The 17334-nt window shown below is 41.1% G+C and overlaps 1 protein-coding gene across 4 annotated transcripts in view; it reads right to left on the bottom strand.

The window, feature by feature from the left end:
- The window catches only part of SLC25A12 (solute carrier family 25 member 12), a 149638-nt gene that overhangs the window by 1224 nt on the left and 131080 nt on the right, over nt 1–17334 (bottom strand). For all 4 annotated transcript variants that reach the window (XM_036421891.2, XM_036421892.2, XM_036421893.2 and 1 more), the window contains 6 exons: nt 16627–16679; nt 16319–16399; nt 5822–5962; nt 3615–3753; nt 916–1074; nt 623–713 (listed from right to left, as the gene is read on the bottom strand). In XM_036421891.2, coding sequence (XP_036277784.1) covers nt 623–713; nt 916–1074; nt 3615–3753; nt 5822–5962; nt 16319–16399; nt 16627–16679 — 664 coding nt within the window. The remainder of the gene's footprint in view (nt 1–622; nt 714–915; nt 1075–3614; nt 3754–5821; nt 5963–16318; nt 16400–16626; nt 16680–17334) is intronic.

The following is a 17334-nucleotide window of genomic DNA, read 5'->3' as shown; positions in this document are numbered from 1 at the left end:
CTTTGGGTATAATCTCTCCCACACAGCAAATTCAACAAGTTGCTGCTCTTCTCTCCAGCACAAGCTTCAGGTACGAAGCCTCGAGAGGCCCAATTCCTGGCCTGGATCTCACCAGTGAGTATGTCCACAAGCATCACCTCTCTCTGAGCCTCTTCGTTTAGTTTGCAATAGATTAGCTCTAAGGACATCCAAACCTATTCCAATAATAAGTTATAGTGAATAATGAAATCTCAGAGGTGTGAGGGCTTAACTAAATCTTTGAAAGAACGGTCACAAAAGTGTTACTAATACAAACTTTCATTACTTCTGGTGAAATCTAAATAATAAGAACTTAAATCCATGAAGCTCATATTGCTTACACTAAAGAAAGGTACCTATTCACACATTTTATGTTGCTCCTCCCTAAACTTTCCCCAAGTAGCTGCTGAATACTGTGTGTGATGTCGCCATGTCGCGATCTCCACTCCCTAACGTGAGGCTTTTGGATGTAAGCCCGCTGTTTGACTGACATGCACTGGTCCTCTAGGCTTCTCTGTCCTTTCAGTTCCAAAACTGTCTCTGTAGGCAAAGCCCTATTGGTTTGGGTGCTTTCATTACAAAGGTGTTCAACAGCTGCACTTACAGGCCTCCAAAGTCAACGTAAAACCACCGCTGGAGAAGTTCATAGGTGACCAAGGTAACACCAAACTGGGGAGAGGACCGAAACACTCGGGCTGAAAGAGAGATGGGAGCGGGCGCTTAACACCAGACTGACGCAAAACCGACTTGTGGTAATGGGGGAGGCCCTTAACACCAGCCAGCTTCTCCACACAGCCCAGCCTCTCCTCACACCCCAGCCTCTCCTCACAGCCCAGCCTCTCCACACGGCCCAGCCTCTCCACACGGCCCAGCCTCTCCACATGGCCCTGGCCCTACCTGCTGTTCCTTTCCAAAAAGCTGAAGGCCCTTCTTCCCGGAGTATCTTCCTGAAACAGTCGATGACACCACTGTATGTCGTCTGGCCAGCACGGGCAGCCACTTGCAGTCTTGTCTTGATGACATCAGCCGGGGTCACCAGAGAAGCGGCAGGCACACCTTTCAGGAGAAAGACACATTTAATTAATCCAAAGCACCTTACAAGGGACAGAAATACTACTGCTAGCATCGAACAATTAGAAACTTCAACTGTTCGAATTCATAGCCTCCTAAATAGATGCCTGGGCAATAATGTAAAAGGGATACAAACTCCCAGTAGCTGTGTCAGTGTGGTCAGGGTGAATTCTCTTTTCTTTCTAAATTAGGAAAATACTCTGTATTATATGCTCTTAAAGAACTGAGCTGGGGGGAAGGAGGAGAAGGGAGGGGAAGGCAGCAATATTACTGGGATAATTTAGGTTTTAATTACTTTACCTCCTTTTTTCTTAAATAAGACGAAGTGTTTTCATTTATAATAAGAAATGAGGATGATGTCAATTTAATGAGCTCCTAAATGTATCTGACATCAAACTAGGGTGGTGGTGGTGTGTGTTTTTTTAAAATATATTTTATTGATTTTTTACAGAGAGGAAGGGAGATGGATAGAAAGTTAGAAACATCGATGAAAATCATTGATCAGCTGCCTCCTGCACACCCCCCACTGGGAATGTGCCCGCAACCAAGGTACATGCCCTTGACCGGAATCGAACCCGGGACCTTTCAGTCCACAGGCCAATGCTCTATCCACTGAGCCAAACCGGTTCCGACATGTGGTGGTGGTGTTTTTTGCCAGTTCTTGTCACCTTATCGTTGTGAGGTGAATAGCAATACTCGGACCCCTCCCGTTGGGAGCTGCCTGTGACTGCTTATGACAGAAGTCATCACAACCGGAGCAGAGGAGGCCCAGCAACTGGTTAAGGGACATTAGGGGGCCTGATTGCGCAAGGCCTCATCATCCATCCCCTGTGCCGAGCTCCCATGGCGAGATCGACCAGCAGCAGGGACATACAAGATGGCCTTCAGAACCACCTTTTCCTTATAAAGCAAACCAGGAAACACAGGAGCCAGGCGACCCTCCTCGGGGGAGAGGCTCACAGCTTCACCACAGGGCTCTGCTCCTTACGCAGCTGAAACTGGGTAACTGCCTGTCTTTCAAATGTTCTGAATTCTGAATATTCTCAGTGCCTGCCAGCAAAGCTTCATGGGTAAAAATTAGACAAATTCATCTCTCATTCTGAAAACTGACATCAATTGTCTGTGGGTGAGAAGTTGGTCCTGACAGTTCTGTGGAGTGTTTACTTGGCTCCATCAGGCACTGGCACAGGCCTGTCTGCGATTACACTGCTCTGGCTGGTTATGCTGCTGGTTATGAAAGAAGACAAAGGGAAACCTGCTGGCCCCAATTAAAACGGGGAGACTTTGGTGAGCACCATGGGGCTGGGTGAGCACTCAGTGCCGAGGCTGAGCTGGTAGCTTTACTGCCTCTCAAATGCGCATGCAATTGACTGAAGTTCCAAATGCCAGAAGAGAGGGGACTTCCTGAACCCCAAATAAGGGCTCAAAGCTCCCTGGGAGAGTTTCTTTTGTTATTAATCCTTACCTGAGGGGTTTTTTCCATTTATTTTGAGAGAGAGTGGAAGGAGGGAGAGACACAGACTGGTTGCCTTCTACACATGCCCCAACCAGGGCCAGGAATGGAGCCTGCAATGGAGGTGTGTGCCCTTGACCAGAATTGAACTCGCAAACTCACAACCCTTCCGTCCGTGGGGTGATGCTCTATCCACGGAACCAAGCTAGGAAGGGCTGTGGGAGCGTTTCCTAATCATCACGTCATTCCCTGTCATCCAGGGTGAAAAGGACATGCACAAGTCAACGTTTATGTTTACATTGCCAATGTGTGTCATATGTACCGAACAGTTGGACGGTCGGTCAGTCAGTGGACAGTTAATTGGTCACTTAGCCTTTTATATATATAGATTACTATGCTGGCCACATAGGGAAGGCAAGGGTGAACAGAATGAAACCTCTCCCCTTAAGGAGCTCCAAGTCTAGTACAGAAGGTAAAACTATACAAACCCCCATTAATAAAAGGCAGAAAGCATTAAGAGGCAGAGAAGAGATGCCAATCAAGGACAAGGTGGTTTGCTGGGGAAGCATTGCTTCCTCTGATCTAAGGACGATGGCAGAAGACACAGGAACATCTTTATGATAAAAGCTCAAGTTTGAGGCAAATCTTATAGATTCCAATATGCTAGAAAGTGAGGGCATACCAGACCTATGCATCAGCATGAGATACAACAAAGCAATGGTTTGATAAATAACTTTTCCACCTTAACACTTAGCTTGGCTGCACCCAACGTTTGAGGGGCACAGAAGGCTAAGGAACACGTTGATGATGAAAGCCCAATTTAGATGGGCAGATCTAATTTGGCTCCAAGTTGCTAAGCGGCATTAAGCTGTTTATCCACATTATGCAAATGTAATTAACTCTCATCAGAACTACAGCACATCCCACAAAGGAGTAAAAGCGATCACATTTAAACTAAGTCAGATACGAACAATAACCCTTCCAGAAATAAAGAGGGAAAGTACACAGAGATTCTGTGCTTCTTAAGGAGAATGGGGGAGGGTTCTTTTGGCTTAAAAAACAACTGTGTTACCTGCCATGGCTCCAGCTGCCAGCAGATTCGCACCTCCCACGCGTCCGTTTTCATCAGCCAGAAGTAGTTTGCAATGAGCATACACAGGAAAATAGATGGCAGAGAAGGGAATGTCTCGGAGGAAACACGCTTTGGCACCCTGTCACACAGTGAGGAAACAGAGCAAAACAGTTGTTCAAACAGGGTGTGAGTGTCCCCACGGCGACAAGCCTGAGGTGCCCCGCAGACAGCACTGGGATTGATGTGGAAGGGAAGTGGGGAGAACTGAACTGGTGGGACACAGAGAAGCTTACATGACTCAAAGCTTGAGAAAGGCTGATGAAGTCCAGAGTCCTATAGTTAGTTAACTGGACAATAACATCATTTTGACAACTAAGAATTTTCTGGCATTTCCAGTATAGAAAAATTCAATTCTCAAACCTCCAGGCTTATTCTGTTTGGCTTTGATGGGGTTGGAGGTAGAGGTGGCAGGGAATAGACTTGGAGACCCAATATTAATAGCTTGATGCCAAAGCAGCCAGCAAAGGCAGCACCAAAACTAATAAATTACCAATTCAATCCACACCGGCTAGAGCCCGTGAGAGTCAGGTAAGAAGCTATGGGCAGTGGCAGTGGGAAAAGAAGGGGTAAAAAACCACCAATGTTCCTTTTTCCCATGTCCTAAATAGCACAGGACTGGGGGGACCCAGATGGAATATTTCAGCAGGAGGTTTCCATGGGGGTAGAAAGCCACCAGGGACAGTCTGTCTCAGTGACTAAGGTCACACATGTTCTACTGCCCAGGGCTTTACAGAGCCAGGTGAATAGTCCAGCTTTGGTACTTAGTTCCCTAATGGCTATTTTTAAAAATATAATTTTATTGATTTCAGAGAGGAAAGGAGAGGAGGAGAGAGATAGAAACATCAATGATGAACCATTGATCGGCTGCCTCCTGCACACACTCTACTGGGAGTTGAGCCCGCAACCCAGGCATGTTCCCTGACCAGAAAGTTGAACCAAAACCTCCTGATTCACTGGTTGACGCTCAACCATTGAGCCACAGGCCAGACTTTAATAGCTATTTTTAAAGGACACCTGAATTGGCCCTGGCCAGTGTTGCTTAATGGTTAGAGTGTCCACCCACCCACTGAAGGGTGGCAGGTTTGATTCCCGGTCAAAGGCACATACTTAGGTAGCAGGTTCGACCCCAGGGCACGTGCAGAGGCAATGAAAATTAACAGCAACAACAGAAAAAGACATCACCTAAAATGTTTTTAATTTTTTTTTTTAATTCATAAATTCAGTCTCAAAGGGAATTCCAAAAAGGATGGGAATTGGGGGTGGAAGGGACAGAATGTGTACAAAACTCAAGATAGACATCACTGCTCTACTGGTCTCCTGAGAGCCCTGTCTCTGAGTCTAATCCACAGAATTTCTCATTCTAATTTGCTGCTCCAGAAGCCAACTGACACATTTACGCGGTGACGGATCTATAAATAAATCAGATGTTGTGGAAACTCAGTTGTCTATAGCAGCCAAGTTTACGTATCCCTCCTTATACCAGGCAAAAGAATGAAAAGAAATACTCTTCCTTGTTTAAGAGAAATAACAGCTTCTGCTCCATTACATCTGATCTGTAATAATGGGAATAAGTATTCCTGCAGGGAAGGAATCTGTTGACTGGCATTTTGCTAAAGTACAATACACTCTATTTTTTTAATGGAATTCATTATTGACAAATCCCACCACTTAACTTCTTAAAGGCCCGAATCCTACCAAAGTCGACTACTGTTTCACTGTGGTCAAATTATTAGGACAAAGAGAAGCTCCTACTGGGAAGATAACAATAGAGATAACTCAGACTCAAAATAAACATAAGACCATCTAGAAGTCCTAAACCAGCCAAAGACACCACCAAAGAAACTTTTCCCAAGCCCGTCATCCAATAAAGGCCGTGAGCCTCAGCCAGCAGGTCTGCAGCCCGGCCCTGCCAGCAGGTTCACCGGAGCCTGCGGGTGACACCAGGAGCTGTGCTCGTATAGCTTCTGCCTCTGATGCACCTGTCCTGATTTTTCCTTTTGTTTGATTTTCTGCTCTAGGAACTACCCTGCTGGACAAGACAGCTTTTCCTTTTTTTTTTTGGGGGGGGGGGGGTAGGAGGGGAGACTGGTTTCCACTTTCTTTCACATTTCTGTGGAGACCATCATAACCGGAGGGAAACTACCCACCTTATACAAACCAAAAAGTCCCAGGTCTCGGAGCACATTGAGGGCACTGACCCTGGGCCCTGTGGTGATCTCCCCAGCCACCTGCAACCGAATCTTTACAATCTCCAGTGGGTTGGTAAAGATGACCTGAGAGCCGCCAGCCTGCAGAAAAGGGAGGAGAGAGAAGCAGATTTCCAAATCAGAGCCTGACTGGCAGTGTAATAAGAAAAAATCCAAAGAAGCCTCCAAGTTGTACCCACTCTACGTCTCCCTCCTCACCAGGAAATGGGAGCACAGCTTTGGCCAGTTCACAGGGATGGTCCCAAACTGCTCAAGCCAATCTATGGCTTGTTTGGACTTGAAATGTCAAGTGTTTCTCAGACCAGTCTTTCCAGGGTCAGCCCGGCTATATACAAAATGGCAAAACTAATAAACTCATTTGAACCCAAAAGTGAAGCCAAATGTGGCAGTGGGGAGCTCCGATGAGAGGGAAAGAGATGCTTGGTGTCTCTTAGGAACTGGAACAAAAATTCGAATCTACAATAGTTTCTTTCCTCATCTCAGCAACTATTCGCTTTCTTTAGCTCAGCCACCACTTCCTTGGGTTGTAGAACAAGTAAAACAATGTTGCCCACGGAGGTGCCTTAAGTGAGATGGGAAGTCTCTTCTGGTTCAAATTTAAAATGTATTATCCTGAGCAAATCTCTACACAGCAATGCCCACACAAAAGGAGAGAATTCATTAAGACAATGTCAGTATTATTTCAACACAAAACCAGAAAAATTCTTCAAGGCAGAGCTGGGAAATGAATACCCAATTCCCATGAGTACAACACAGACAAGTCAAAGCCATGTCCATATCTCAAGTGCCTGGTAGACATCTGAACTTGGATAATGCGGGTATTTGCATCTGAAATCCGTTAACTAGTAGAGGGGGGAAAAAGAATGTTTAACAAAACTGTTATCAACTCCTTTTCTGGTTTCTATAAGAAAGAATGTATATATACATGGATATATAAAAATGAATACGCTTATAAAAACTTAAATACATATCTCTATTCATGGAGTGAAAAAAGTCTCGTTTGCACAGCTTCATTTCACCTGTAGCTATTTACGTTATATACTCATAACCATATTGACATAATTATCTATAATAACGAAAGGCCGGATGCACGAAATTTATTCAAGGGGCTTGGCCCTCACAGCTGTGGCAGCTCGCCTTGGCCCTTGCAGGGCTAGCTGCAGCAGTTTGCCTCAGCTCTCGCAGCCCCAGCTTCGTCCAGAAAGTCATCCAGAAAGATGTCTGAAAGGTCGTTCGGCTGTCCGGTCTAATGAGCAAATTATGCTTTTATTATTATAAAGGCACAATATGCAAATCAACCAAATGACCGAACAGCAGAACACTGTCCAGACGACCTTACAAACAACCACACTATGATATAAACTAGCACAAGGCTAGTCAAGGCGGGTGTGATGCAATTGATCGTGGGGCCAGTTGCCAGCAGCCAAGGGAAGGAAAGCCCCGATAGGCACTGATCACCAGCCAGGCCTAGGGACCCTACTAGGGGGCCCCCTTGCAAGAATGCGCTGAGGGACACCCCCCCCCCAATGCACAAATTTCATGCACCGGGCCTCTAGTATTATATAATCATAACTTCACTGTAATAGTATATCACATGTGAAACAGGAAATGTATGCCCTTTGGGACACTGTAACAACTTCATTCTATCTTCACTCACATTCATGTTCAGTTTTCTAAATAGCACAACCCTCCCAGACCTCCTTCCAAGGGGCACAAATAAGTCCCAGCCCATTCTCCTAACTGGCCTGGGGCTATAAGCCCCCAACGACTCCAGTTCCAATCCTGACCCTTCACTCCCATTAACATCCACAACTGCCAACATTGACACTAGATTCCTTCCCCCTTCCTGGGAAGCTATTGTCCTGGATTCCCCAGGGCCCGAATCCCTTTTGTCCACCAAGCGGAAAGGTGCAGCAATTTGCTGTCTCTCTCTGGGTTTTGTGCAACTCCCAGCTCACACAATCCAGACCACTGGCACACAGGTCCCCGGGTGACTGACTGACCCAGTTTTACATGTTGAGTTGCCTGTGTTTCTTTTAATCTGTTGCACTACAAGCAGGAGGAAACATTTCAATGTTTCAATCTAAGCAAACAATACTTTCAAAAAGATTGATGGGTGAAAAATTATGTTAACATGATAATCCAAATAATTGCTCCTGTAGCTAGTATTAAAGACCAAACCAATTGATAAAGTTTGCTACTTCTTTGAAATCTCTTATTGAAAGAATGGTTGCAAAGACTATCTTTGGGGAAATGTACTTTATGTTCTAAACTAAAGCAGATTAAAAAATAATAGTAGAAACACAAATTTTTATTATAATCCCCAAAATTTGCCAGCCACCAGACAATGTCGACTCCTGTTGCCACTTGTTAAATGTGGATATTATGTTTAAGTAAATATAAAGCCCTTTTGTGGTTTTAATCATAGTAAGTTATCCCACAGAGCAGTAGTTCCAACCAGCATTCCCCACCCCAGTTTTCCCCTCCTCTTCTCTCACAGACCCTTTTGGAAATAATTGCCAGTTTACTGAGATTTGCACTCCTTTAACAACTCTTCAGATTTCTTTCTGAGTGTAACAGGCTTCTTATAAGAATTGTACAATTAAGAGAAGGAAATGACTACATTTTAAAACAAACACATTAACTGTCGTATGCTTTGAAGACTTGTTACCTAGAACACATACTAAGAGTCAATGGTGCATTGGACAGAACCCCAAGACTAAACTACAAGTGAGCAGGTAGCAAGGCACACATCCACAAGTGTTTCACACCTGTGTGCTCTACTGCACTGATGGAGAAAAACTGCTAACAATGCATAGTATGTATATGTTTTTAAAGTTAATAAACATTTTATTTATTTTTATTTTTTTTTAATATATTTTATTGATTTTGTACAGAAAGAAAGGGAGAGAGAGAGAGAGTTAGAAACATCGATGAGAGAGAGTCATCGATCAGCTGCCTCTTGCACACCGCCTACTGGGGATGTGCCCGCAACCAAGGTACATGCCCTTGACCGGAATCAAACCCGGGTACCTTCAGTCCCCAAGCCGACACTCTATCCATTGAGCCAAACCGGTTTCGGCTAAAGTTAATAAATATTTAAAAAAAAAACATTCTATAGTAGGCCTAGGAATATGTAGGCAAATAATACCCAGAATACCCAGAAATACTAAATAATTTTAGAAAAAAATAAAGATTGCAATTTGTCTTAAACTCTGAATATAACACTTAAAAGGAAACCTATATGGCAAATATGCAATCTCCTTTTTTAAACTCTGAGATTGATCACTATCTCATATATATTAAATTCAAGAGGGGGAATGGGGGAATAAAATCTTCAATTAATTCAACCACTCTGCTAAGAAATCTAGTAACAGAACTAGGATTATAATAATGTTATCACTTCCTTAACTTAGTGCTTCCTCTCTGAGAAACAAATACAAGAAAATATAATTTCTCCTCTACTTTAGACTCTATTAATTATAAATGATATTATTCATTTAACAACAGCTTTTCATAGGAAGGAAAAAACACACCGAAAAATGACACTGCTTACAGCAAACATCAACAATGAATATACAAAATTTCAGAAGTGTAAAATTGTGAAAGAAAAATATGGTAGCTTTTCATATTTTTATATACTTTTATATAAAGATGCTAATGTATGCTATTTTGACAGCAACAAAATTAAACAGAAAAAATTTTTAAATTCCCAATAAGAAAAGAGTTAAGTAGAAACAATTAAATGCTCTTATTCAAATAAAAAGATTTGGTAATATAATTGTGCCAATGACATAAACAGAACATACAATATTAGGTACATATTGATCACAAATATGTCAAAATTTACTGAAATTTTTAAAAATCACAATGGTTTAGAGATGAAAACATTGGTTGCCTCCTGAAAAGAGAAATAACTGGGAGAAAGAATTTTCAAAGCACCACTGTACCTTTTAAATTCTGAATTAAATGAATGTATTAACTACCCCAAAACCAAGCCAAACCAAACTAAAAAACCTCCCAGAAAATAACAGAACTGGCCTTAGAATCAGTGGCTTCTTTTAGAGACTAGGTCTTTTTTCACACATTCTTCCCTGTGGTAAATTAATTTATGCACATTAAATGCTTTTTAAAAACCAGTAAATGCCAGTTTTCTGTGGATCCAAAGCTTTAACAAAGCTTATCTACATCTTGGCAACCGTGAATAATGTTGCAATGAACAGAGGGGTGCATATATCTTTGCAAATAAATATTTTTAAATTTGTCAGGTATAAGCCAGAAGAGGGATTGCTGGGTCATATGGTAGCTCTATTCCTAATTTTTTGAGGAAACTCCATACTGTTTTCCATAGTGGCTGCACCAATTTACATGAACGAGGGTCCCAATAATTTTTTTTTTAGAAAGCTTATCTACCTCTGTATATATGAAAAGCAACGAAATCTAGTCAAATATAGCTAGAGATTTGAAATAGATATATAAAAGTTCATATTAAAGCATCATAACACAGCTACATGCCTTAAATGAACACTGTCTAATTTGTCATCTTGCCACTTCTGGTACTGATGCTTATATAGATAACAAACCAGGCTACACAATACCTTTGTTGAGTTTTTTCACTCACCAAATCACCAAATTAGCTTTTAATTCTCTGCAAAATTTGCCTCTTTGAATTGTTGCTTATAATTTTGAGGAGAGGCAAGCCTTAATATTAAAACTGACTTAGATGTCTTTATTTTTCAGTATTGTTGTTTGTTTAGAACTGAAATACAAATGACACAATAAAGGGAACAAATTCATTTTGAATGAGAGTTACCCATATACAATAGAAATGGAAAAATGGAAAAACTTCCATTTAATCTTGTGTCTTTTTTTTTTTTTTTTTAATGAGAAAATAAACCAACTAAAGCTGACAGCAAAAGTAAGGAGGGAAAGAATGCAATATTGAGATGTCACCACACCTCTGATGTGCCTGCGGCCACGGGCTGCACACAGGATTAGGCCTGTTCACCCTCCTGCCCTCACAATCCCACCCCAGGGCAGAGTCCACAAAGAGGCTGGCGACCTGGTCCTGCCTGTACCAAGCCCCCTGTTTACTTCCTTCTTTGATCGGTTGTCTCCTATAATCTGCAACTATTTCCTTCCAACCACAAAATGTCTGAACGATTCATTACAAAGCTTCCCTTACAGACACTGATGAAAATCTTAACTTCAATTTACTAGTAAAGCCACACAAGCTCCTTGAACAGATGTACAAAATATGTGCACTTAAAATAACCAGATTCAACAATAAAGATAAACTAAAAAGTAAAATTAAAACAACCAGAAAACAAATAAAAGTCATGGAATCAGTTGTCACTAGGATTGCCAAAGAGGAATAGGAAGTGACTGTATCACACACCATCAACCATAAACATTCTCAGACTTTTATAAAGCAGTGTGTAATGCTATGGTTCTTTCTAATATAGTTTAGGTCAGTGATAAAGGGAATAAATTGCAATTTGCTCACTGCTGAGTGATGATATATGCCAGGGTATTAGGATATGAATAGATAAAACTACACCTACTCCTAACTAGGGAAAAGGAAGCATCAAAATTCCTATATACCTATCACAAGACACTTTGGCATAAATGGACTTTCAACTTGTGTGCATAGGTATGTGTGTTCAGATAAGTATTCAAACATACAGCTGGGACATGGATTCCTGGGATGGGAGCTGGAACTATTTCCAAAAAACTGTTCAGAGATGTGAGAGGTCGGCTTGCTGAGGAGCATGCAGCATAGGAGGCTGGCCAGCTGTAAACCTTGGCTCCCAGGGTTGGTAAAAGCTCCAAGTGGACTTCTTGCTGCACCCAGCATGGGGTTGTGTGTGCATGACATGTGGGATGAAAGGAAGAAGCAGTAGAGAGTGGAAAGAGTCCAAGTTTGCCAGCCTGTTGAACTACATTGCCATTAATTTGGTAACCTTGGATAGGTCATAACCTTGGTGTCCTAATATGACAACAGAGATCCCAACAACTGCCTTATCTCCCTAACAGAGCTCTCGTGCACCAACTAATTTGAGAGCACTGTGCAAATTGAAAGCAAGATACCAGGGGAAGGGGTGAGTTCTTCAAGAGGCTAAGTTTACACAAGGCTAAGAAAACACCTGCAATGTGATGGATTTATACTAGCCCTTTGCTGAGCAGTAAATACATTTGGAGTTTTATGACTTCTATCCATTCAGAAGTATACATTTTCTAAAGAGGTAATGGGACCAGTCGTGTAAGTGCTCTACTTAGAATTAACAACATTAAAACAGATACCAGAGAAATGTTTAGAAAAAAAATATAGGTCAGTCCATTTAACTTTCAAACTTCCTGCTCTGTTGACTTGAAAAGATATTACATTTTTTCCACTTAAGTTCACAGATATATCTAACCACTATACACACCATTGAGATAATTAAGAATCAAGTCATAGACTAGAAAGAATATTGACAGCACATATATTTGCAAAGTACTGTCTCTATGATGTATTAAAGAACTATAAATCAACAATAAAAATATGAATAACAATGAAAAATAGGCAGAAGATCTGAACAGATACTTCACACACACAAAAAAAAATGTATATAAGGATGCTTAATATCTTTAGGCTTTAGGGAAATGCAAATTAAAACCACAATAAGATATCATTTTCCACCAATTAGAATGACTAAAATTAAAACCCACCTAAGAACATGAAATATTGGTGACTTTGATGAGGATGTGCAGTAATTGAATACTCTATACTACTGATCTCTATTTATAAAAGCCTAAGTGACCATTATGACTGAATGATCGGTTGACCAGTCGCTATGATGCACACTGACCACTAGGGGGCACTGACCACTAGGGGGCAGACGCTTAATGCAGGAGTTGCCCCCTAGTGGTCAGTGCGCTCTCATAGCCAATCTCACATGACCAGCCAACCTCTCCTGATCCCTCTCCCTGGCCGGCAAACCTCCCATGGTCCCTCTCCTTATCCAGCAGGCCCCATCTGGCAGCCAGCCCAGCCTAGCCCTGATCAGGACTGGGCAAGATGGCCCCCAATAGGCCCTGATCACTGGCCAGGCCTAGGGACCCCACCTGTGCACAAATTTCATGCACTGGGCCTCTAGTAAGACCATAAAATGGTCCACCCATTTCAAAAAACCAAATTGAAAATACATCTACTTTATTACACTCTTAGATATTCATTCATAAAAAATGAAAGCATATGACTTAAAAATACAGTTAAGCAAAATTCTGTCAACAATAAAATGAATATGATATCTGAGAAGAAACAAAACTGGTGGCAGAAACCAGAACAGTGGTACCTGGGGGAGGGGAGAAGTGATTAACTGGAAAAAGGCATTAATGAATCTTCTGGTGTAAAATGTTCTTTATCTTGTCTTGGGTGGTGACTTCATTGGCGTATACAATTGTTAAAACTCATTGAAAAGACTGACATCTAAGATCTGTTCATTTTGGTACATTAATTATACCTAAATTAATATATATATGTACATTTAGGTATGTTAAAATTTTTATATACAAGTCCTTTGGTTGATCTCTCCTCCTTTCCCTCACCCTCTCCTACTTTCCCTCTGTGTTTGACAGTCTCTTGGGAAGGTTTTGATATAGACATAAAACAAGAGTTTAATGTTCACAATGAAGATTCAAAATTTGAAAATGTGCACTCTGTTTATACTCCTGTTCCCAAAGGTTATATTGTATTTCTAGAGTGAGAAATTCCATTGTGACTCTCTGCTGACCTCAGAAACAGAGAGAAGCTTTCATTTGCAATCAGAAAGTCAGAGTGAACAAAACTTCCATCTGGCTTAAAAAGGAATATGTGTGTGTGAGTGTGTGTGTGTGTGTGTGTGTGTGCATGTGTGTGCGTGTATATAAAAATATTATAAGGAAATATACCAAAACGTTGACAATAAAGAACTGTCATTTAGTGATATCTCTGGTCAAGGCAAAATACCCTAAAAAATTAAGGTTGAAAAGTACACACACACACACACACACACACACACACGCACAGTAGGTCCTCGGGTTACATTAGAGATCTGTTCCTACAGTGTGATGTAACGTGATTTTCGACATAAGTCGAAATCCACCTGGATAAGCACCTATGTCGCTCACATGGAGCACATACACAACAGTAATGAAGTGAAACAGTAAAAAACATTTTTAAAAAAGATAACAATTCCTGAACTTTACTTGTGGAAAATAAATAATAAAAAACATAAAGCACATATGTACATACATCAAAATGAAAGAACTTTTTTTTAAATAAATAAATAAATAAGTGGGAGATAGTGACATAACCACAAAACGACGGACATCAAGACCAACATAACCCAAGGACTGTCTGTAAAAGCTTAAGCAACTGTCACTACCAAAGGACCAGAACTATTTGTTGACCAATTGCTATGACATGCAATGACCACCAGGGGGCAGACACTCAACACTGCCCCTGGTTGTCAGTGCACTCCCACAGCCAACCTCCCATGGCTGGCCAGCGGCGTTGGCATCCTTTCCTTCCACACCCAGTCCAGCTACTGCTGCCTTCTCTCCTGACTCCACTGGGGCCTTAGGGCCCCAAGTTAGGACAGGGAACTGGGGGTGGGTGGCTGTGAATGCGACCCCTTTCCCAGGGGGCCGAGGGCCGGCTCCCTCCTTGGGGTTGGTGGCCAACCTGCCGCACCCTGTTCCTCCCCACTTGCCAGCAGGCCCTGATCAGCCAGGATCCCCCTCCCCATCTCTCCCTCCTCCTGCCGGCAGGGCCCAATTGGCCCAGCCCTGGTGCACAAATTCATGCACAGGGACCCCACCTGTGCATGAATTTGTGCACCAGTTCTCTAGTGGTATATAGGCTCAAAGGCCTAAATGTAAGAGCTAAAACTATAACTCTTAGAAGAAAACAGAGGTATAAATCATCATGACCTTAGACTAGGCAATGATTTCTTAAATATATAACATCAAAAGCTCAAATAACAAAAGAAAATATAAGTTGTACTTCCTTAAAATCAAAGTCCAATTCTTCAAAGGACACAGTCAAGAAAGTACAAAAATATTTGGGGGGAAAAATCTGTTCTGAGGTCTAGATATAAAAAGAAATCTTGTAACTCAATAATAAAAGACAACCCAATTAAAAATGGACAAAGAGCCCTATCTGGTTTGGCTAGGTGGTCAGAGCATTGGCCCAAGAACTGAAGGGTCTTGGGTTTAATTCCAATCAAGGGCATGCATTTCAGTTGCAGGCTCGATCCCTGGTCTAGATTGGGGCAGATGTGAGAGGTAAGCAATCGATATGTCTCTCTCACATAAATGTTTCTGTCTCTCCCTTTCCCTTCCACTCTCTCTAAAAATCAATGGAGAAAAAAAAATTCTCAGATGAGGATTAACAGCAAAAAAAATTGGAAAAAAATTCTACATACATTTTTCCAAAGAAAATAGACAAAAGCAGATAGATAAATGCCATATGCATGAAAAGATGTTAAACATGGGCATGCATGCAGGTGCACACACACTAAGCCACCTCTTCCACAAGAACTTTGGTTGCAGAGAGGTGAGGACCCACGTATGTGCCAGGCTGATAAAACTCATCAAGGAGAATCCAGAGCAGCCTCTCTCTGACCCTCAGGGCATGTTCTCTGAATTAAAAACTACAAAGGTCAGTGACCTCATCACCTCAGGTTCCACAGGCAGCTGAGGAGGGTTTAGCCAAGATTTTCAGCTAATTCAATTGAAAGTTATTAAGGGTTTTGGGGACAAAATGGACTAAGTGTGTCTTAAACAAATCACATAATGTATTACCAAATGTGAAATGAACACCACAAAATTAGTTTAGCTGCATTCTTAGATTTGAGAATTGGTCTAAATCCAAGGTCACACTCCCACTTTAGAAATCTTTGTGCACTCGCTAAGTAAATATAATCTGAACCTCTGCATTCAGAACTGTTCACAACCTCAACATAGTTATGGTTGTTTGCTGTATCCTCTGGCCCCTAAAGAACAATTATAAGTATACCACAGTGGCTTATTCAGTCCTACACCTAAAATATAATGGCCAAATTAATCCATCATCTCATACTTACAGTAACAGTCAATATAAATGTATGGTAACTCTCTCCACTACTACTATTTACTGTGATATTTAAGAAGAATCAGAATTAGAACTTCAAAAAATGTGAAAGGTAATGTTTCAGGAGCTTTTAAGAGACTGAGCTGACAAAACACTACCTGTTTTCTGCACTTAAAACCAGTTAGACTATGCAATGAAATTTAAAAGTCAACCCATATGATCACTGAGAAAATCTGCTTAGAATCCCTTGAGTTCAGAGGGAATATCAGATATTATATCTCATGTGCAAGAAAGTTAAAGGAACATATTTGCCATGAAAAATGTCTAGTATTAATACATACACAACCTCCGGCAAGGATTTCTGCAAAAAGTGGAATGGAACCATCTCTTTTGGTGAATTTGTCCCGAACAAAATCATTAACCTAATTAGAAAGAGAACATCAGTTAATCAGAATTAACATCAGTTAACCATAATTTCCTCTACTAATATGTTATTGGTTTTACAAATCAGCAAAATATTTGTCTGATAAGATGAAAAATTATCAAATGTCTACATATAAGTTTAAAATTTTACAAATGCCTTGATAGTGTGTCAGTCTCTAAGGATAATTTAAATAGACAACAATAAATTTAATGGAAAAAAACTTACGGTCAGTTTAATAGCCTTTTCTGGAGCAACCCCTATAAGTTGTGGTATCAGGCCTGGGTAAATGGAAAGAATTGTTAGCAATATAGATGTACTAGACATGAATAAACAAGCCCCAAGAGAAATGGTTTTCTCCATGTTACTTACCCATAGAACACTTCAGGGTTTTTAATAAAATGGGGAAAATGGATTATCCTAAAAACTCTGTATATGTATATAATAATTATTTGTGTCAAATGTAATGTTATGCTTTCTTGAAACTGTAAATCCTTCTATTAAGCATGCTTCCTTTAAAGCCTAGTTATCTAACACCTCCCAAAAAGCGCATGAGGAAGGAACGGAGCCTCTGGATCTTCTCTATACTGGAACACTGCCAACAACAATGTAACAAAATCCCCTCCCTTTACAACCAATGGCATACAAACAGACATTTTAGAAAAGCCAATGTTGTATGCTTGGAAAAGCTCTGCAAAGCTGTTAAGTAAACCCAGATTTTGCCACAAATGATGCTACCTATGGAACAGCGTACAGTGGCTTGGTCATTATAGAATACCAACTCCCATATTTTCTCTTTAGAGAAGCCTAGAATTCAGTACTCATTTATTTAAAGGGAAGCCAAAACTGCACAGAAAAACAGTTTTATGTATCATTTAATCAGTATCATCTACAAAAACACATGCCTACTGTATTCTTATTTACTAATATATGTCA

The sequence above is a fragment of the Pipistrellus kuhlii genome, unplaced genomic scaffold (assembly GCF_014108245.1).
Source record: "Pipistrellus kuhlii isolate mPipKuh1 unplaced genomic scaffold, mPipKuh1.p scaffold_m20_p_7, whole genome shotgun sequence".
In the NCBI taxonomy this organism is placed as follows: Eukaryota; Metazoa; Chordata; class Mammalia; order Chiroptera; family Vespertilionidae; genus Pipistrellus; species Pipistrellus kuhlii.
The sequence above is the reverse complement of the archived record's forward strand: the minus strand, read 5'-3'. Positions and strand labels throughout refer to the sequence as shown.